The following is a 21,647-nucleotide window of genomic DNA, read 5'->3' on the forward strand; positions in this document are numbered from 1 at the left end:
CCAGTTCAATAAATCCCTTTCAAATCCGCGCCTATAAATACCATCATCCTCATCTTGTTCTCTAGCATTACAAAGCTTCAAGTTCATATTTCCCTCCTCTTGTTTGATCAGAGAAAAACCAAACTTTTTCACAAAGAAACTCTCTCTCTCTCTCTCTGAGTTCATAGAGATTCTTTCACTGTAAGCTTTAGAAAGTTAGGGTCAAATTCACTGCTCGCTCTTCAAGATCAAGCTCGATTTGGCGTTAAAAAAGCGTGCATTTTTAGTTTTACACTCAGCTAGGTTTGATTTTGGAGCTGAAAAATTAGGGTTTCAGTTTCAGATATGGATGATTTTTTGCGAGGCGTGGCTGGAGCTTTGGTTGATCTTTGATTTTCCACGGAAAATAAAAAATGCGTTAGCTTTTTGCTGAATCAGCGACTGAAAGTGTTAAAAGTGAAGTTTTTGCACCAAAGTTTTCAAACTTTCTCAGCGTTTTCTCGGAAAATCTGTCAGTTTCTCGGCAGATGTACTTTGTTTTCTTGCTTATGGTTAGTACACTTGCTTTTCTAGCCGTGTAGTGACTTTCACTTTCTATGGAAGTTATTTGCGGAAACCCTAGTTTTTCGCCGGAGAAACGATGCTCGACTGTGACTGAGCTCACAAACACAAAGAACGAGGCGAAACAGAGCATAATCCGAGCCATATTTGAGGACAACAAGGCCGAGCTCGTCACGTACGCGAACCGGCTCTTCAAAACCGGCTCGGATCCACTAGACCGACGAGTAGTGTCTAAGCTCCTCCACCTCTGCTGCGCCTCGGACTCCGCCGACTCCGCCGCCGCATTGCTCAACGGAGAGCTCGGAACTCTGCCGCTTGTCAACGAGTTCGACGACGAGACAGGCCGCTCGCCGCTCCACACGGCGGCCGAGTCTCACTCGAAACGCTGCGTTGAGTTGCTCCTCAAGAAACGCGGTCGTACGGACCTGAAAACCAAGGACGGTCGCTCTCTGATCCCTCTGGAGCTGTCCTTTTTTAGCAGAAGGTAAAAAAAAAACAAAAAAAAAACACGTCGTTTTCGCTTTTTTGAACAAAAATGGAAAAAGCTTCACCTTCCCAACGTAACACTACGCAGAAACTGGCTTAGAATAGAAAACGCTTCGCTTTTTCATTATTTTACAAATACTTTTGAATTTTTTGATTACTTTCTCTCTCTGTGATTTCAGATTGGAACTGATTTGGAATCCTGATGATTTCTCCGTTGAAGAATTGTTGGTTCTTCTCAGCGAAAAGGTTTATTTATTTTATATAAAAAAACAAAAACGGTGTCGCTATGTATTTCTATTTCGGTTCTATAGGGTCCAATAACTCATTTACATTCTGACAAATTTTCGTTACCAATTTCGTGAAATGCACGTCGTTGTAATAAAAGTTTTTGTTTTGTTTTTTATTGTGACATTTTTCGTTAGGATTTGACGGCGGTGAAACTGTTGAGCGAGAAAACGAAGGAAGCAGCTGAGGTGGCGTACGCTAACGCCGTTAACGGCCGCATAGTTCCGTTAGCCGCGCTTCTCGTTGTTGCGGCGAGTAAGATTAACGATGCGGTTGTGGAGGTGAGTTGTAATAATAGTAAGGAGAAAGCCACCGTGTACGAGGGCGTGGTAAGGAAGGCGTTGTCGTTGGGACCCGAAACGGCGTCATTAGGAGGAGCTGAGGTGGTAGAGGGGGATGGTGACGTGGCGGCGGAGAGAAGGAAGCTCTTGCTCCGAGAGATTGAGTTGTTGCAGCTGTTCGGAGCCGTTGCTTGCAGTAGTAGTGGGAGTTGTACGGATAAGAAGGTGACGTCACTACTGATCCGTGCAGCGCAGGTGAGAAAAAGAACAGAGTGATATTATTGTCTTTTGTGTTAAAAAGCTTAAAACCTCGATTTTTTATTTTTTTTGGATGGGAATAAATGAAGCAAAACATGCAAGAGATGGCATTAAAAATTAAAATATGAAGTACACAGCACATAGACATATTTGCCCAAACAATTATGTCTATTCCGTTGGTTTTATATGGGTAATTTCGTAAATTCATGTATGTGACCGATTGGACTTCCTAGTTTTAATTTGATTGGGTAGGTATCTAATTTATAGATAAGGTTATTCTGTATAAATTTGCACGAATATGGCTTGATTTTAGAGTAGATACAGTTAACTATAATACTTTTTAGTCCAACTTTACTAGACAAGGAATATAGTTTTTGTGGGTGGAAGATGTTCCACCTCATTTTTATCCTGTAATTTAAGCCGATTTTATAGTTTCTTTGTAAAAAAAGAAAAAGAAAAATATTATCTTAATAATTAATTTATTGTTATGAGAAAAAGTTGTGAAGTTGTTGCGTTTGTAACATTGTTGATTTTAGTTAGATAATTATAGATTTGGCTGCTTGTTGTAGGCTGGTGATGTCGCGGTCATTGAGTTGCTTCTTAAGACAAACATTGATGTGAACGAGACCGACGCTGAAGGAAACTCCGCACTTCATTGGTCCCTCAACCTCAAGAATTTCACTCACCAGACAATGTCTCTCTCTCTCTCAAATACATACACACGCACGCATAAAAGCATGTAAATATACATACTAATTATGATTGTGCACTTGTACCCAGAATTGTATGGCTACTGCTGGACAACGGCGCCAAAGTCAGCCAAAGGAATAAGTTGGGGTTGACTGCTCTTCATATTGCTGCCGCCAATGGCAATGTAGATGCACTCCAGGTGTAAATATGACTGCTAGCTCTTCGGTTAATCTTTGTAATTCATCAACTGCATTATTGGCAACCAAAGTTTGGAATTTTATTATTTTATATCTGAAAGATTTTTGTATTTTTGACATTGACCCAACAGGTCTTTCTATTGGAAGACCCAGATGCTATCAACTATAGAACAGAAATGAAAGAAACCCCACTGTTTTTTGCAGTGAAGAATGACCATATGAAATGTGCTGAGGCTCTTTTACGATGGGGAGCAAGTAATGAAGTCCTCAACTTGCGGTAGGAAATAGTTGATGCCTTTCCATGCAATTCATCATTGTCATTTTCTGTTAAATTAGTTGTGAATTCCATTTCCAATGTTAACATATTTTATCTGCGTGTGTTTATCAACTATTATCATTACCAGTAGACAGAGACCTATAGATTTGGCAAAGTCTCAAGATATGCGTTACAAGCTGAGTCCAACCAATATTAGCCACTGTAAGTAGAATCTGCGAATGCTATAACACAGCAAAATAAAGCAACTGTTGCTTGTCAATGTCACTGCTTTCCTACGATCTTATGTCCTGAGATGTAATGTGCAGTGAATCGTACCTCGCCAGATCAACCGAATTATACCACTTATTTTCAAGGCGATGAGATAATTTCAGGCACCTGTGATGCACTTCTAATCTTGACAGAAGAAAACACTACTGAAAGGTGGCCTCCCTTAGTAAAGCATCAATATTAGTATGAACTTTTTGTCCCTTTCCCCCTCCCTTTGTCTACATGCTCTCATAGTTTTCTGCTGCTTGTGAAATTTCAGTAGCTGCTCTAGCACAAAGGCTGAGATCTGTAAATACTTTGCATCTCCTCGTGGATGTGTCAGAGGAGATAAGTGTTTTTATGCACATAGTGAGAAGGAACTTCGGCAAAAGAAGCAGGGAACACATTCTCCTACTACCACCAAGGACCTCAGAAGGAAAATCTTTGTTGGAGGTCTCCCTCCTACGTTGGACTCTGGTTAGTAACCTATCAAAAGCTTTATGAAGTACATTTTTAAGCTTTATAGACTTTGAGTAATCAGGCATGGGAGTTTAATTCAAAAATGAACATTATTGTGTCTGTTTAGGATAACAATACTCTCTTCTTTCCCTGTTGTGAAGCAGACTTGTTGCGTAAATTTTTTGAAGAGCAATTTGGTGCAGTAGAAGATGCTATAGTTCTTGGTATGCAAGTAGGAAATGAATTGAAATCTCGAGGATTTGGATTTGTCACGTTTAAAGAAGAAAAAACTGTTTCAGCAGTTGTTGAAACACACTTTGTCAGCATTATGGGCAAGCAAGTTGAGATGAAATCTGTACTTCCAAAATGTCTTTTACTCATTGAGAACCAGAAACTGTCACCAGGACAACATGACAAAGAACAGAATCGCGATAATCAACCTCAACCAGAGACACCCAATGAGAAGATTATAGAAGAGGCTAAACCTGAACAAATGTCTTGGGCTGATAGATTACTCCATGGTCAACCAAAGACATGTTCCAATGAGCTTCAAGTTCAAGGCCACATTAGCCCCAGCCGTGTAGATCAAAGCATGCCTGCGTGGTTCAAGAATTTCAAGAAGTGGCTACCTTTCCACTTGAAAGAACAATCAAAATTGAGGGAAGGAGAATATGCTCTCTCATCTCTCAAAGGGGATTTCAGAGCAAAATTCGGCCTGGAATTGGATCATGCCTCTCTTGGCTACCCTAAACTTAGTGACTTCATGAGATCTTTCCCTGATATTTGTCACATGAAAGTGGGCCCCATAGGAAAATGTGGAACTGCCACTCACTTGGTCCTCAAACCTAACCTTCCTAAGCCTCATGACAAAATGAAGCACACACTCACAATGCCATACACACCCTCTGATCCTACATCAATTAATGAGAGTGTTGATTCTGAAAAATTTAAATGTTGTCAGGACCTTCTTTCTGGCTCTTGTGAAAAGGCTATCTTTGCTGATAGCAACATTATGGAGAACCTAGCCCATGAGTACCCTGAAGTGAATTCAGATCGGAATAATAAAATGCCTGGTGTGCCAATGAGGCTTATTTCCTTCTTGAAGCCAGACCATCTCTTCCATGGTCGACCATGGCTACGAAATGGAAGCAACATGATTGGAGACATTTATGGTGAAAGAGGAGGGTGTGTAGAGGGAATTAAACAGAACAATTTTAGGCATCAACAAAGACATTTGGTTTTGGATGCCCTTCTTAGAAAAAGGAACAACAAATCAGTTTTTTTTCTTCGTGACCCTGGCTTCTACACAGTAAGCAGTGAACTAGATTCAGTTTTAGTGCTGACATTCAATGCTATTTTGTTAATATTGCATCTAATTGTTTTAATTTTGTTGACCTGAGGCTGGTGTATGTGTGTAGGATTATATAAAAAGCCTCAACCGGGAAATGTGCTTTGCGTGCAACCAGCGTAAGATGCTTTGGGCAAACTTTCCATGCCAACACTTGCTGTGGTGCAGTGATTGTAGACTACAGGCCATACAGGTGGCTGGAGCTTCCGATCAGAGATGTGTGTTGTGTGATTTGAAAGTAGAGAAAATCGATATGCTCCCATGGCATGACATTTGTCAGGCTGTGCGTGTGGATCTTCCTAATGTGAAGGAGTTTCCACCTTTTGATCCTAATCATATAAAAAGGTATGGTTATTCTGCACTCTAATTCTTGCAAACATATGCATTTTCTAGAGTTAATTTTATTACCTTTAAAATTCCCCAACGTTCTTTTTCTTTCCCCCTTGCTTTGTAGTCCATCCAAGAAGAAATCTCCATGGATTGGCAACTGATGAACTTGTTGCTGTCAGAGTCTCTGCAAAGCAGAAAATAATTGCAGTCAGAGAACTTCATATGGTAAACGTACATGAGTGTTTTTGATGTAAGAAATACAAGCAGAAAATTAAAAAAAAAAAAAAAAAAAGAAAAAAGAAAAGAGGGGAGGGGGTGGGGGGGGGGGGGGATTAGGCAGAATATCCTTTGCCATTATGACTGTACAAACATGTTCCCCCCACTATAGGATATAGTCATAGCCAAAACATACTTTGAATGAGAATGGGTCTGTTTAATGCCCCATTCACACCAGTTTATGCACTTGGATGTGCTTTTGTTGATGTTGAATAACAGAACTATGCATGTATATATGATGTGGGCGTCAGTTTGGGGTTGGATTTGATTTGATTTGATTTGATTTTTTGAATTTTAAAACCAGGGTCTCTAGTGAAATGTTCAACTTCAGGGGATTGATTTTAGTTGCCCCCTTTAGAAGTATTGCAACATGAGTCTATGGTATCAAAATGAATTTTGACTGATTTTGGTAAACATTGCATATTGTTTAGCACATGGTTTTTGGATTGGATAAAATCACAAGTTCACAACTGAATTTTGATAAAATTCCTTTCCTGATTTTTTTCCCCATATTCTAATTAACTTTGCTATTGTTTTGATTTTTTTTTTTTCCTTTTTTTCATTTAGTTCATCACCAAAGTTTGTAATTATTAGGGCAGCTCATCATCATTTCTTAACCATGAAAAGTATAATACTTTTGACCCATATAATCATTTGGATGCTTTCACCACATTTCATGATGGCCAGGGTTTGTTCATCATCGTTTTACTATTATAAGCTACTACTGACAAGCGAAGGGCCTGTTTGGATGGAGGGGAGAAGGAGGGGGAGTGGAGGGAAGTAGAGTAGAATTGACTAAAATTAAGCTAATTTTGGGTCAAATTTATTCTACTCTAGTCTACTCTACTTTACTTCCCCTCCATTCAAACGGACCACAAATCTTTTGGTAGGTTCTTAGAAATTGTTTTTCCCCTTTCTTTTTCTCTTTTGGTTTATGCAACCAAAGGAGCGATTTCGCAATCCCTTATGCTGGAGTTGGCAACTCTTTTTCTTCACACTTTACGTCATTTTTTGTTTAAAAAAGAGTTCTATTTACTGTTAATGTATTAGATTGAAAGTATAATTGCCACTTTAGAATAATAGAACATTCCTAAGTAATGAGAATGTAGATACTCAGATTTTTAAGAAATCCACAGCCTTACAAAAGTGAATTGGTTGGGAGTCGACATGTCTAAACTCTAAAGGCATCTAGATTTCCTTGAGCAATTTGCAACTAAACATGGGGATTCTCAAGAATTCTTTTGGATTCCCATGAATTCTGAAGGATTACCCCTAGCTAAACGATTAGGCTGAAAAACTCTATAAAAGAAGATTTTCATGAATTTTACAGTTGACATAAAATCTTTAGTTTGTCTGGCTCTTGATTTTCCTTTTGGATGATTCTAATTGTTTACATGTCATAATACTCAAATTCAGCTCGATCAGTTTCATCCTCTGCTGAATTTGAACAATAAAGTATAAAATTTTAGATTCCCAATGGCTTCTCAATAAAATATAGTTCTCATAACTACACTGAAACTGTGATTAGAAATCATCATGATTTCAATTGCTTTTGAGTGTGTATGTAAAACAATTTGTGCGCAACAAGTCTAATCCTTTAAAAATTTATGCAGTGCGATCGTTTATACCCATCACCACTATTTATATACAACAGATTGCTTCATCCATAAAAATAACAAAAGGGACAACAGCTTCGCAAAAAGCTAGTACTTAGTCTACTGACTTACCTACCAAGAATAAGTTTGATGATAACATTTCAAGCAACATTGCGTTTATCAGTCATCCACTGCCTACCATACTGTGCAGTTTAAATAATTGAGGTGATCGCAGCTTGACTAATATCTACTGAACCATGGACATCAGAAATTCCTCATCAGAAATACAAATTAATACACATCAGAAATTCCTCTTCATCTCCATAAGAATTATGAAACAAGAATAATGGCAATATACAAGCAAACATCGGAGGGGATACCCTTAACCAGGCTGATGGGTAGAACGAAAGCACAAGAATTTGTATTCGTTGAATTCTAATTGTCCCTGTTATTGAGTTAGAGGAACACACTCGAGCTCAATATCCAGCACTCCCCTCTCAACATTCTGCAGTCTGAGATTGATCTCCTGTTTGACCTTCCCATCTACTAGGTTAATGACACCATCTTTAACTAGAGTGTTATCCTTGCTTGCTGCCCACTTTCCAAGCTGCATTGACTCGTTGATTGCGGACTTCTCGTAGGCTATGGCAGCAGCAACCAGGGGTTGAATGTCAATCTCCGCCTCACCCATAAAGTCATCAGTTGTGAACGTATCCTTGTCATACACAACCTGCATAAAACCATTCAGAAAAACCAAAAGTGGAGCTTGTGCAAATTATTATCATAGTGTCAACTAGAAATCATTTCATGCTTCTGCAAAATGACGTTTATAGATGCATGATGATTGCATATACATATAAGAAAAGATTGCTGGGGGAGGAGCGGAAGTGGGGTGGTAGACTGTATACTACAAAATTTCAGCTTTGATTGTTTTTAAGACTTTTACCAATCCTCCAGAATTTTAGCCTTTGAACTAGAGCTAAATGAAATAATGGATTTCTGAGGAGGTGCTGTGTAGCCTATCAATTCAAAAATAATCTTCATCTACTTAGGTCCTTAGCAACTGAGAATTATCATCCTAAAATAAAGGATAAAATAAAAAGGTCCTTGTTAAGCGTTGGGTGGTCCTGACCAATGTAGAGTCCTAGGATGGGGTCCTCAAATGCGAGATCATGATACAGTTTTAACCTTCCAAATGATACCAAGACACTTGCATTTGACAGCCTCAAGGATTTATTTTTTTCCTTCAATTTTAGACCCAAAGAAAAGATTATCCTGCCTCAAAGCTTCATTCCTATTTGGCAATGAAATACACTTATTATCCTCTCCAAAAGCTTCATTATGTTGGGTGACATAAGAAAAGGATCAATTAATTTACAAATAGAATGGGGAGAAACTTTGGCATTAAATAACAGCCAATAAACTCCGATCAATATATTTGCATAAGAGTGGTCCCAATGGGATACCAAAAATTGCAAACATACTCAAACAATGTTCAAATCTATTTAGCTAAAGTGCAGGTGATGGTCCAATATGGTGGTTTTTCTTTTTTCATGGCAAAGCGTCCAACTTACCACTTTTAGAGGAGGTATATGTTCTGGAATTGACAACATTAGGCTTTCATTCCATACTGGATTCAGGTTGCTCTTGATGACACGAGTCTTTACTGACTACAAAAAATATACATAGAGAACTTATATTATGAACATAGTTGAATCCATTTCTTAGTGAAATAAGAAGATTACAAGGAGAAGAGGCTCACTTGATGACCCAAAGAAAGAATGACATAAGGGTCACTAGTCATCATGTCCCGAATAGCTAGATTGGTGCCTTTGACCACATTGACCTTAATCAATCCAATGAATTCAACCATACCTGCCTATAAAAAGTACAATTTTATCATCCATATCAAACCAAAACTTGAATTATTTAGATAGCAGATTTGTTTTCTTCGAGAGAGTATTGAGTTAAGAAAGATAGAGGAAACTGAAAACTTATTATCATATTCTATTGTTTAATTATCAAGAGAAAATAAAGCTTTAGTATCTTTTATTCCTCACAGGCAACTTTTCTCTCCAAATCTGACCTCAGGAGATAAATTTTTGGTGGGCCAATGAGCCAAGTCCTGACATTTCTTTTCTTCTCTCTCACCATGGGAAACCAAACACAAGAGTAGAAGAAGATACCAAGAAAAAAAAAAAATCTTCTTTTATTTTTTTCTATGGATGATTCAAACTTAGCATAAGACTAAACTGCACAAACATGGATACAGCACATTCACATTCTGACATAGCAAATCCTAAAAATGAAGGTATACTATACTTGCCATTAGTAGACTTATTATGGAGAATTCATTACTTCTTCCTACTTCAGACTTTTTTTAAAAATTTTTATTTACTTCATATTTGTTAATGCACTTCAATAAGCAAGTGAATAATCATAGCCCTTATACACAATGTATGTATAATAGACTTCTGTAATCAATCAATTATCACTTGGAGGTGGGACAAGTATCTCAATACTACAAATATGGATTTTTGAGTCTACAAGACATTATTTGAAATTTACAATTCAACTCCACAAAATAGTAGTACTTATTTGTGTCAAATGTCTGGAACTGAATTCTCTGAAGAGAAAAGGATTATGGAGATGAGTGACTTGAACTAACTCAACTGGGCTTGCTTATATATCTATAGACAGTCATGGCCAGTTGCACAAATAATTGTATTGTATGTGACTATCATTTAACCTTTTCTTTGATAGTTTTTCATTGGTCCCTACTTCCCCTTTTCTCTGTGTGTGTAGTTACCTTTGAAAATCAAAACTTGCAATTTACAAATATTTTAAAACAGCCAGCATGTTTATCAAATGAGTGTTTTGGTGCTTGAAAAGCATCAAATCTTCAAACAAATATTTAAAAATGAAAATGCAATTTCAAGTAGCATATTGAATTTCCATAGCCAGCGGCAAAGACAAAAGTGCATCCAAACTTCTGCGGATACCTGATAAGAAAAGAAATGGAATGGTCATTTACCTGTGAGCTTCTCTTCTTAGAGTCTTTTCTTCCCCAGCTGTTACGAAATGCATGCCCAATACGATTTCTGGTTACTTGTTTCTCGTATTGTTTCTTATCTTGCATAGAGATATTGCTTGAAGAACTGCTTGGGGATGAACCACTCCTTTTATGAGATGGTGGGTAGAGGCAGAACATATTTTCATCAGAGTTCAAAAATTGGTGCAGCTCATATTTTCTCCTGAGTATTCAAGAATGTTTCAGATTTAGAATAGGATAGGTTTCTCATACAAAATTTTGACAAGTATTATAGTTCCATACCTAATAAAATCAAAGCGGTCCTCTATAGAGGAGTTTGGTTTTGGTTTTTTAAGGCTGTTTGGGACATGAGCTTCATACTTCTTGTTTACCACAATATTTCCACCCAAACTTTCCAAAGTATCAACTTCTTCATTGGTCCATTCATCTAACTTCACTGATAGAACCTGGCACATTTTCAGATCTAATTAGAACATCTAGTTCCCGACTCTATCACACAGAGAGAGAGAGAGAGAGAGAGAGAGAGAATATCAGCCTTTCAAATTGTGAATGAATCTGCAATTGAAATCCTAAAAGATTCCCATAAATCACTTATTAAAATTGACATACTACTGGCTGAGCTACAGAGTTTTTGCCACTGTAATATGACTCACTTTTAAACTGCTAACAACCTTATATTGCTCTTTTTTTTCACATCAGATGTCTATTCAAGATGGAAATTATTTTTAGAAATGGTTTAATTTGTAGGGAGAACAAATTATCTTCCACAAATTTTATGAGAACAAATTGTACATTATACCACAATTATAAAATACTATCTATTCCCATGCATTGCGTGGATTTGCAACTAGTAGATCTTAAAAGCACTTAAGGGTATTAGTTTCAAAAACCCAACTTTTCAAAACCAGCCTTAAAGCTCTTTAGTAGCTACCTAAAATTTCTTTTAAATTTTTCCAAACGAGGACAAAAACTTGCCAAAAGAGCCTAAAACTTTTTTAGGAGCAACTTGATGTAGGGCCAGACAAGCCTTAAGGTTTTCTTGCTGTAGCTGTTGTTGTTGCTGTACTTTGCAAGACTGTCAAGAAGTACTAGAAACCATACCTTTGAAATATGCACGCCAAGGCTTCTATGTACACCCGAACACTTGATACAAATAAATACTCCAAGACTTAAGGATCTGACATTAACCAGATGAAATAATTAGGACACAAGTGAATGTGAGCTATTGATTTGTCCATAATAAACTTGAATAACATCATGTGCATCAAAAGCATGAGTAGATGAAAATGTTAACAATTTTGTAATATGTAGGTCAGGACCGTCAGGTAGAAAAATGTACTCTTCAGATCAATATAGAGATGGTAGTATCCATAGTATGCAAGCATGGTCACAAGGGATACTGCAGGTATGAAAGACAACAAATTTGCTATGTTATCCCACCTCACAGTGCTAGAGCAGTCTTTTTTTTTTTTTCCCTTTCTCACACTATAAATACTATACAATTGCTTGTCATTAACTATCATTGTTTTCTAATATGTGAAGTTTCCCAACATGCTAAATTCTCCAAATAAAAGATGTGGTTTACGTTATCCCTCTAAACAAACTGATGCTAATTCCAAATTAAATTCGAGTCTTATATCATGACATATAGTTGCAACCCGGAACTAGTCAGCTCAAGAAGCAAAAGGATATTGTTAAATAAGAATAAGAGAACTTTGGACTCAAAATAATTTTAAGTAATTTTCTGATAAAGTCAACTACAATTGCTACCAGAAGTGAACCATAGTAGAGTTAGAGGGGTATGATAACTTACACCCATTTTGGATCTGGAGATCCACAATCTGCACAGTATTTATTGCAGGATTGACGTAACAGACTCTCCAGCCTTAGCTGTGGACCTGATTAATGAAAAATGGCGGTTACGAAAGTCACACGAGGCTACTTGAACTTTATCATGTGATTTTGTTCAGAAAGTCTTAAAGGAGATTTCATTTAAATACGGAGAGTTGCAGAATATCACAACATTTGAGTACTTTAAGGCAAGTACAAACATAAAAAGCAAGCATTTGTCAATATTTTCAGCCAGAAAGTCTTGTAAGAATTACAAGATCATTCAGTGAAATAAATAGTTCAGATCTTGGAGAAAATATGACATGAATAACCTAGTTTGGTAAATATCATATCTTTGAGAAAATATAAAATGAACACCTAGTGTTGTAAGTCAGATCATAGTTCATTTTGTAGTGGTAAATAAGCTCACTTATACTGCACTAATTAACTGCATCAATCTTTAGGATATTCTTTACCAGAAACTTATAATTTGTTGACAATTTGTTCCAACTGGCATTCATAATTTGATTTACTTTAAGAATGATACTAACTACCTTCATATGGGTAAACAAGAAAAAGGTTGATAAGAGAAGCAAAGAGTTTTAAACAAAAAATTCAAACGTTGAGTCTCAACATACATGAAGAAGACGACTGATCCTTTTGGCTACCCCAATTTGGTGCATCTGAGCGTAGGAGATCATATAAGCTCAACGTAGCTACTACAAATCAAATATTTCTAATCAGATCATCTTTTAAAAAAAAATATTTAGGCAAGAACAAGCTACAATCACATCATAAAGTTATGCACTGTGGGAAAGCTATGTTCAGATATATATTAAAAAAAAAAAATAGAATGCTACTACAAATTGATTAGCATTAAGCATTAATGGAATGATACAATAAGCATCAAGATGTTACAGCATGTGCATAAACCTAAGAAGCTTAGTAATACATTGATAAAGCGCACCTTCTCAAAAAAATCAACAAAAACAAAATATTGGAACAATTAAATAGATGATCTATATTCAAAAAAAAGATGAGTATATACGAGCTTCACAGGGTCTCTCAATTGAAACTGGAAATAGGAGAACCACCAAGAAGTGCTATCTTATTGGGTAGAACTAGAGAACAAATGAGCAGTGAAAGTGAATACATTTGTCATATGATTGCAGGTCCACATTCTATGGTCATCAATTGGGTGTAATGCATATGCAAATCGCCATTAAAATCAAAGTAGAAAGAGAACAAAATAACCATGTATTAAGATAGAGCGGTAACAGGATGATATAAAAGGATGGTATCCATTTTAAGCATTGAGTTGTGGGCATCTACAGTTGATACAACGCATTGACATCCAATCCGACATACAAGGCTCACCTATTACTTTATAAAAATGACTAATGTTTTTTTTTTTCTTTAACACTCAATGTGATATATTTCTTTCGTAAATTGCTTTATAACTTTTCAACCATGCATTGCCAGATACATTGCAACATTTTTCCTTACAAAATGATTTTCAGCAAGGTCAATGATAGAATATCAATGATTTTCTTTGTTGGATCATAATATCATATTGATGTGAATCTTATTTTTAAACACACTTTTTTTTAATATAATTACTCAAAAGGTGTACAAGAGAGAAGCACCAGTGCATAGACTTGCACATTTTAGAAGCATTAGAACACACATACCACAAGATCAAGTTCTTAAGACACTTTCTTATGGCTCAACAAAATACTCAAATTGAGGCATCCTTAGACACTCAACAAAATATCAATGCACACAACTTTTATGCCTTTTTATCTATCAGCTCATGTGAACCCGATTTTTATTAAGGAAAAAATAATAATGACAAGTAAACAAACAGAAATAGGTGACAAGATCAGCTTCTTTTGTTGCTGGGTTTATACCTTCTTCACCAGGCTTTTCTTTTTTCTTAATGTTTTTAGCCATTTTTCCTAATAGAATAATTTTTAACCCAGTCTCAGTGAAACAATCATTTGCTTTGTCCTATCATGTTACTAAGCTTCTAAAATACGTTGAAAGAAAGTAAAGATTTTAAATCCACAACCTCACCTTCCATCCACCATTGTGGGAAGAGAGAGTCCTATTTCAGCTAGAGCTCATTGACAAATATACATAACAATATTAATCAAAAATCTTTCTAACTTTTTTACAAATAGATAAGGCTTAATCGTTGTTCCTCAAGACTAATGCATTGCCTTACAATTTGGCTTTTATCACATAGGACAAGCTTCTTCATTTTATAAGAATAACATGACCAATATTCATCAAACTAAATGATTCAACAGAAACATTTTGATAAAAGCATAATTTCATTTTCAACCAAAAAAAAAAATGCAACCAAATTTTTTCAGGGGGATAAATTACTGCCATGATTGCATTGTGCAGATGTTATCATGAAGAAAGATCCATGATTTGCTATTGCAACCACTAAGTTCTCTGTCAAAAATATTCTTTGCTTCTAATGACAAACATAAAAGACAAAAAAGGATCAATCATATGATTAAGAATATTCTCCCAAAAACCTGAAACATTGTTGGGATCAGAATTCTCTTGTTGGGTTGAGATCTCCATGCCTACAATGCTTCCAACCCAAATCATGAAAACTGCTATTTGAAAACACCCTTTATATCATTTCCTAATCTGCATCCAATAACACAAGCATTACAGAAAAAATCCAAATTTAGCAACTGCACAGGACATATATATATAGGATAAAGTTTCCCTACAATCTTGTTTGGAGGAACTCTCTCCAAACTATGACGTGTCAGCACTAAAAATTGACACCTGTCCAATTCCACTAAAGCTAAAATTCAAGAACTAACTCCCGTTTGTTCAAACGTTATTCCTTTCCATGTCTTTTTTTATTAAAAAAAAAAAAAAATCTCACCATCATCACCTAAACTTAAACACTCTGTCCTCTCTCTCTCTCTCTCTCTCTCACTCCCTCCAAACCTCTCTCATTCCGCCGTTCCCACACAACACCATCCACCAAAACTCAGCCACTCTTCTGTCACCACCAAAATTACTCCAAAAAAAATTGCCACCGCCAACCACCGAAACACACACAGACCCACCAAATCTAACCCAAACACCACCCAACTCCGACCCAAACTATGAACAATCGCATCCAAATCCGATCCAAACTCTGAACAATTGCCACCCAAATATGTAACCCCCAACCACCATCAACAAAATCCTTAAAAACACTAGAAACCGGATCAACCCCCACTCTGGATCAACCCAACCCAAACCCAGATCGGTCAAACAACAACCACTGGTCCATTACCACCATGACCCATTGCAAATCCATAGCCCAAAGCCATCAGCCAGCCTGAACAACCCATCACAAACCCATAGGAAAAGCACACATACCCATACTGGAAACAATCACATACCCATACCGGAAAAACAATCATACCGGAAACAATTGCATACCTGTACCGGAAAAACAATCTCATACCCATACCCAAAAAACTACAAAGAGAACTGGGCCAGAGAAGAGATTCACCGATACCCAAATTGGAACAATTACGAATAGTTGTTGCTTCACCGATGTTCGAAGATGCCCATGATCCGACCCAATCGCCATCCAAACGACAACCACGATGTGTACACATAAACATAAATTTCAAAATTTCTTTTTTTCTTCGTAAATGTTAAAATAAGTTTGGAGGGAGTAGCGCCGATAGAGAGGGAAGGGATTTGATGGGTGGAACGGTGGAGAGTGGTCTGCAACAAAGGATTGAGATGGAGAAGGGATTTGCGTTGAAGGAGAGAGAGAGAGAGAGAGAGAGAGAGGACAGAGTGTTTAGGTTTAGGTGATGATGGTGAGAAGTTTTTTTTTTTTAATAAAAAAAGATATGAAAAGGTTTAACGTTTGAACTAACGGGAGTTAGTTCTTGAATCTCAGCTTTAGTTGGGTTGGACAGGTGTCAATTTTTAGTGTTGACACGTCATAGTTTGGAGAAAGTTCCTCCAAACAAGATTGTAGGGAAACTTTATCCATATATATATATATATAATTCAGAAATCAAGAAAAGCAAAATGTCAAGAACATTTCTTTGAAGAAATCATGACAGACAAAAACATAAAGCCTTCATATATACAAAAAAGAAAATGGGCATTCAAAAGAAAAGCCAAAATCAAACAAATACAAATATGGTTCATAGGATCTTACAGATTAAGAAGAAGAATTTTTGTTGGTTGGAAATTGAAGCTCAGACTTTGCAACCATATATGCAGCCAAGAAAAAAAGTACTAAACAAATGGATAATCCAAAAAAGGAATGTTTATATTTTTGATTATTTATTTAAAGTGTGTTAGTGATGGAATTGTAGAGAGACAACGCAAGAAAAGATTCACAAAAATCATATGGAATTATACTGTTTTCACAAAAATTTTAAACATTAAAAAAAAATATATATATATATATATATATTGCTTTTTTTGTTTTTCTTGTTTCTTTAATAATAGAATGTGAGTGCCACCCAAAAGGTCAGAAAAATACGGCTTTTGTGGTTGATAACACCAACAACCGGATAAATGTTCAAAGTGAACTACTCCCACGCGCTAATGTGGCGCGTATACCTTGATGAAAAACTTTTTTATCATTTAAAAATCTAGTGGCAAAAAACAAAATTCACAAGTTTTTTTTGGCAATGATTGGTGGATAATAGTAAATGAGTAATGAAAGCTCCAGCAAATTCACAACTCAATAAATTGTGAAATAAATTATTGAAAAATTTTAAAAATAAATTATGAAAATTTGTGAACCTTCCAGAAGAGAAAAAAGAGCTCTTTATTAATATTTTTTTTCATTTTTTCTGACTTTGTTCATTGAAAGTTTTAATTTTTCTTCTATTTTTCAACATTTCAATTGCAATGAGTTAAAAAAAAAACATTTGAATTGATAAAATTATCACTCAATTAAATTTTATTAAATTTATTACGTATATTGGGCCAAGTTTAAATTTTTGATATTTGATAAATTGTCATCAATAAACTATAAAAATTAAAGGATTTACTTAATGTGTGCCCTTAAAAATATTGTATTGAACAACTTTTTTAATTCTCGAAATTTTTTTTTCAAAAATAATTAATTATTGTGTTCCTTTTGGACACACATTAACAAAATCCAAAACTAAAAAAGTTACAAGTACAACTATTTCTTTTGCTGGAATGAAAACTAAAATGGAACAAGTACAACTGCTGCCTTCAAAGTCACTTCTAAATACTTTTTCAACAGCTTAAAACTCAAAGAACACATCCAAAAAACTTAAAAAGAAGATTCTACATTGAGTATTCCAAATTTAGTTTTTATTTTTTCAAAAAAACTGTCTATTGCGAATGTTAATTATCATTCTAGTAATTAAAAATCATTTTAATATTTTTACTTAATGTTTTATGGTGAATATATATATATATATATATATGTGTGTGTATGTATGACCCTGAAAGCATCATTCTTTAAAAAAATGAAAAGAATGATTTAATTTGTAGTTTTTATATTGTTGTCTCTTTTATATATAATATAAATATTATATATTGAATGAAGAACCCCACCATCACCATTACATGAAACCAAAGGATCTTTTTAATCTTGATTAGATGGCACTATCCTCGTTTATTCATAATTGTTGCCCATTTTGCATGAATAAAAATTGTATTCAGTCAAAATAATAAATATATAAAGGTACATTATATAGTAGTATAGAAAGTTACTAACAAATAAACTAGCTACAACCAAACTACACAACAGTTAACTTTCTTATAAACTGTCACAATCAAACTCTGTTAAAAACACAAACAGAAATTCTAACAAATATAGCATATATTTTATATTGAATGGTCATTTTAAACTTTAACATCCAATTAATAATTTTGCATCTTACATCATTCTTATAGATTCTTCTAAATTTCATTCTTGATTTCCTCTTCTCACATTGTAGTCAGGTAACATGATGCATAGTTTGTTCTCGTTTTCATGTCTGATTTCCTCCTTGAAGATTCTCACATTTAGTCAAGTCATATGATTAATGATAGTTGCACAAAAAAGATCACAAACTATTATTTTAGTCTTTTGTCTTTCGAATTGGTGACTATTCAATTCACTTCATAGTTCTAATCATTAACAACTCTAGGCAAGAAACATATTATCCTGCTTTCTCGTCTATTCTTCAAAAAGCATATAACATATCTATAATATAAAAAGTCCACTATTATAATAAGCTAACATGCAATAGTCCATTTTATCCCTATTGTAAGAAAATAAAAATGAAATTTAAAGAGCACATTAACAAAATTATAATTCTTTTTTATATTTCGTGATTTCTTTAATTAGTTCCAAACATGTTAGAGAAGAGAAAAAAACCTAAGTAGTATTCTATTTCATTCCTTTATGGTCTACTTAAGGATGGCCATAGGATGGGGTGAGTCAAATCAAGGGTGTTTTGTCCTTACTTTGACCTCTTTTTAGGACAGGAAAAACCTGTGCAAGATAGGAGCGAGGCAAGTCAAAGGTAGGGTGGTTTAGAAGTAATCTTTTAATTCCTAATAAGGTGACTTCAATATCTATATATAGATATTTGATAAACAATTGACTTCAATATTAATGAGGTACAGATAAAAGAGAGAGAACATAAGTGTTTTGCGAGATAGTAATATAATATCTATAACAAATAAAATTATAAATAGCATATGTATAAAAAAATTTTAAAAAAATTTAAATATATTAAACAAATACTTTGAGTAGCATATATACGCATTCAAGGAAAAGTGCAAGATATGTTGGATGAGTAAAACCAAATTGCTTCACCTTTTCGAGATGGGAAAATCTCACATGAAGCAAAGAAGAGTGGAGTGGAGAAAACTAATTAGTATCAATTTCATTTCATTCTTTAATAAACTTCCATTTCATTATTTAATAAACTTCCAAACACAGTAAACAAAACTTTCATAATTTTTCTCCTTAATATAAGATTATTTATGTTCGGTATTTTTGCTTCATCTTATTTTCATTCGAAAAGAGAATATATAAATTTTAAAAAAAATATATCATTTAAAAAAATTAAAATATCTTTTTCTTTTTTGGGTGGAAGTAGAAATTGTACTTTATTCAACATATTTTTTTAAGCAAATAAACCAATAAAAATAAGTTGCTGAAGAATTAGGAAAACTCGAACCATTGCTATATAGTTCATGAATATAATTAGAAGGACAAAATTTAGGTACAGTACTTTAAGTACTATTCCTTAAGTTTCCCTCTTAAGGTTTAGTTATATAATTATTTAAGTACTGTATTTAAGTCTTACTCTAATTGGAAATTATTAATTAGCTTAGTAAAATTAGGAATATTGTCTAAAAAGAAAAAAATTAATGGCGCGTGGGATCAATGCAAGCAGTGGAATAATATTCTCCACTAATATTAATAATTAATTTAAATTTAAATTTAAATTCAAACAAGTTGGCACGTGCGCGTGAGTAGATTAGATTGTGTTGCGCACGTTAGTTGGTTTGCACAATTTCATAAACGACCGTTTCTGTCTGAATGCCGACAGCGACGACGATTGCTGAGACCATTTCTTCTTTCTTTACTTTTGTCTTCTTTTTCTAGAAAACAATGGGAGTTTTTCTTTTTTTTCTTTTAATTTAAAAATTTTTTTTTTTTTTACATCAATGAGAAATTAAAAAAATCCATCATATAATGGTTTATCCCAAAAGTGATATTTTTACCATAATAATAAGATGTAATTGGTTATAATTTAATCTTAGTATTAAAATTATTTTTTTACCCACCAATAATAATATGTGACAATCTATCATATATAATTTGTTGTAAAAATATTATAAAAATATAGTAGAAATACATTATTCTTGTCTTCTTTATTTTTTGGAATTATTTCGGAGTCACTAAAATCTAGCTTCCACGTATTAAGCAATCAAATCTAGCTTCCCACATGTTAAGCAAGCCTTCCAAACTTTTGAACAACGATGATTTCTTATATAGAAATTTCAAAATTTTTTTTTTTTTTTTTTACTTTATTTTTTGGGGTCCAATTTAGTTTATCTTTGGATTTGTGAGTGAGATTAAGGGCCTAATTGGTAGGAGGATTTTTTTTTCTTCAAAATAGTATAAAAACAATTTTCAAAAAATTGAACTTGAAATTAGTTTTTAGATAATAATTTTTATATTATAAGTATTTGGCTCTCACTTTTAAGAACAATTTTCAAAATACTAAAAATAAGAAATAATTGTTTAAGAGACCATTTCTATTTTTGAGATTTAAAAAAAAAATTACAAAAAGTAAAGTGTAGAATTTGTAGATTACCCTTTTTTTGTGGATATTGATATGAGAGTAGAGCTCATCATAAATCATAATAATAAGTTTCAAATTTGAAGTGTGAGAATTCTTTTTGTTATAAAAATAAGCTCCTTAATCTAAGATATAAAAGAGTTTGGATAAATATGTGGAATTCATTGTTTTCAATTTATTTACAACTATATCATTAAAAACATTTTCTATATCTTGAAAATATTCTTTTAGCAGTTTTCCAAATCCTATTCTTTTTTTTTTCTTTTTTTTGAGAAATTCCAAATCCTATTCTAAACCAGGAAAATAAGATATAGTTTTTTGAAAACTATATTTAAAAAATATCAGTCAAATAATAAATTCAAGTGTAGGACCCATCATTTTATAGATTGCAAAACGAAAAACTATATTTAAATACTCTTACCAAACATACCCTGATGCTTTCCTCCAACATGTTTCACCCCATCCTTTCCTTACGTTTCGCATCAAATGGTGGGAAGCTTCAAGAATAATTATCAAAATCATTTGATAGTAGTGATGATGAAATGGAAGTCAAAAAGAGAAAGGAATCTTCAAAATCCTCCACAGATTTTCTAGAAGAAAATGATTATGAGCCAAGTATAGTATCAACAAATCCAAAGTGAAGTCGGCAAAATTCAAAATATTATAATTTTTTTTATTTATAAAACCTTGGCTTTTAAAAATTCCCTCCCCACTCTCTTGTAATTTTTATAACATATAACGTTCAGTTTAGGTCCAATGTTTTGTGCACTAGACTCATAGGATATTACAATGTATCCAAGAATTACCATATGGCATCATCCCAATGGATCCAATATCTTGTACATTAAACTCGATAGAATGCTACCATGTGTTCAAGAATTGTCACATGATAGCATCCCATCAGGTCCAGTGCATCATACCACATTAAATATTAAGGGCGGAGCTAAGGACGAGAGGGGGCAAGTGCCCCCTTAAAAGTCTTTTAAATACTTACCAAGTTAAGGTCTTGACCCCTCCTGATATGAGGAAAAAAAAAGAAACCAAGAAAGCATTTCTACTATAACCAAACTGCTTGACCGGCGGGGACAAAGCCAAAAATATATCCTCCTACCGTCCTACATTAAACAATTAGCCCCCTTAATCTTTTTTTTTTTTTTC

The 21,647-nt window shown here is 34.3% G+C and overlaps 2 protein-coding genes across 3 annotated transcripts; one reads left to right on the forward strand and one right to left on the reverse strand.

Moving 5' to 3' along the window:
• Nucleotides 1-575: 575 nt before the first annotated feature.
• On the forward strand, nt 576-5,676 carry LOC126722549 (uncharacterized). Its single transcript, XM_050425701.1, has 10 exons — nt 576-1,024; nt 1,206-1,272; nt 1,449-1,847; nt 2,420-2,544; nt 2,631-2,739; nt 2,869-3,014; nt 3,541-3,737; nt 3,884-5,028; nt 5,138-5,412; nt 5,522-5,676. The coding sequence occupies exons 1-10, from the start codon at nt 576-578 to the stop codon at nt 5,556-5,558; spliced, it is 2,949 nt and encodes a 982-aa protein (XP_050281658.1). The 3' UTR covers nt 5,559-5,676.
• A 1,689-nt stretch (nt 5,677-7,365) lies between these two features.
• On the reverse strand, nt 7,366-16,569 carry LOC126723638 (probable ADP-ribosylation factor GTPase-activating protein AGD11). 2 transcript variants are annotated; one of them, XM_050427231.1, is made up of 10 exons: nt 16,355-16,569; nt 14,700-14,817; nt 12,789-12,866; nt 12,134-12,218; nt 11,422-11,497; nt 10,603-10,766; nt 10,303-10,522; nt 9,031-9,147; nt 8,843-8,938; nt 7,366-7,998 (listed from the first exon to the last, which is right to left on the reverse strand). In XM_050427231.1, exons 2-10 carry the CDS (start codon nt 14,773-14,775, stop codon nt 7,717-7,719), a joined length of 1,194 nt encoding a protein of 397 aa, XP_050283188.1. In that variant the 5' UTR covers nt 14,776-14,817; nt 16,355-16,569; the 3' UTR covers nt 7,366-7,716. The 2 variants fall into 2 exon arrangements, with proteins under 2 accessions (XP_050283188.1, XP_050283187.1); XM_050427230.1 differs by having other exon boundaries at nt 12,789-12,869; nt 16,355-16,568.
• Between the last annotated feature and the right edge of the window lie 5,078 nt (nt 16,570-21,647).

Source organism: Quercus robur, chromosome 4, assembly GCF_932294415.1.
Source record: "Quercus robur chromosome 4, dhQueRobu3.1, whole genome shotgun sequence".
Taxonomy (NCBI): domain Eukaryota; kingdom Viridiplantae; phylum Streptophyta; class Magnoliopsida; order Fagales; family Fagaceae; genus Quercus; species Quercus robur.

Bases quoted from the DNA above. Each gene is read 5' to 3' on its own strand.
- LOC126723638 (XM_050427230.1), bottom strand. From the start codon at position 14,775: ATGATTTGGGTTGGAAGCATTGTAGGCATGGAGATCTCAACCCAACAA. The intron at 9,148-10,302 runs GTAAATGACCAT...TACTTTTTATAG, and splicing joins CTAAGAAGAGAAGCTCACAG to GCAGGTATGGTTGAATTCAT. The intron at 7,999-8,842 runs GTAAGTTGGACG...GGTTTTATGCAG, and splicing joins ATATACCTCCTCTAAAAGTG to GTTGTGTATGACAAGGATAC.
- LOC126722549 (XM_050425701.1), top strand. From the start codon at position 576: ATGGAAGTTATTTGCGGAAACCCTAGTTTTTCGCCGGAGAAACGATGC. The intron at 2,740-2,868 runs GTGTAAATATGA...TTGACCCAACAG, and splicing joins GCAATGTAGATGCACTCCAG to GTCTTTCTATTGGAAGACCC. The intron at 3,738-3,883 runs GTTAGTAACCTA...GTTGTGAAGCAG, and splicing joins CCCTCCTACGTTGGACTCTG to ACTTGTTGCGTAAATTTTTT.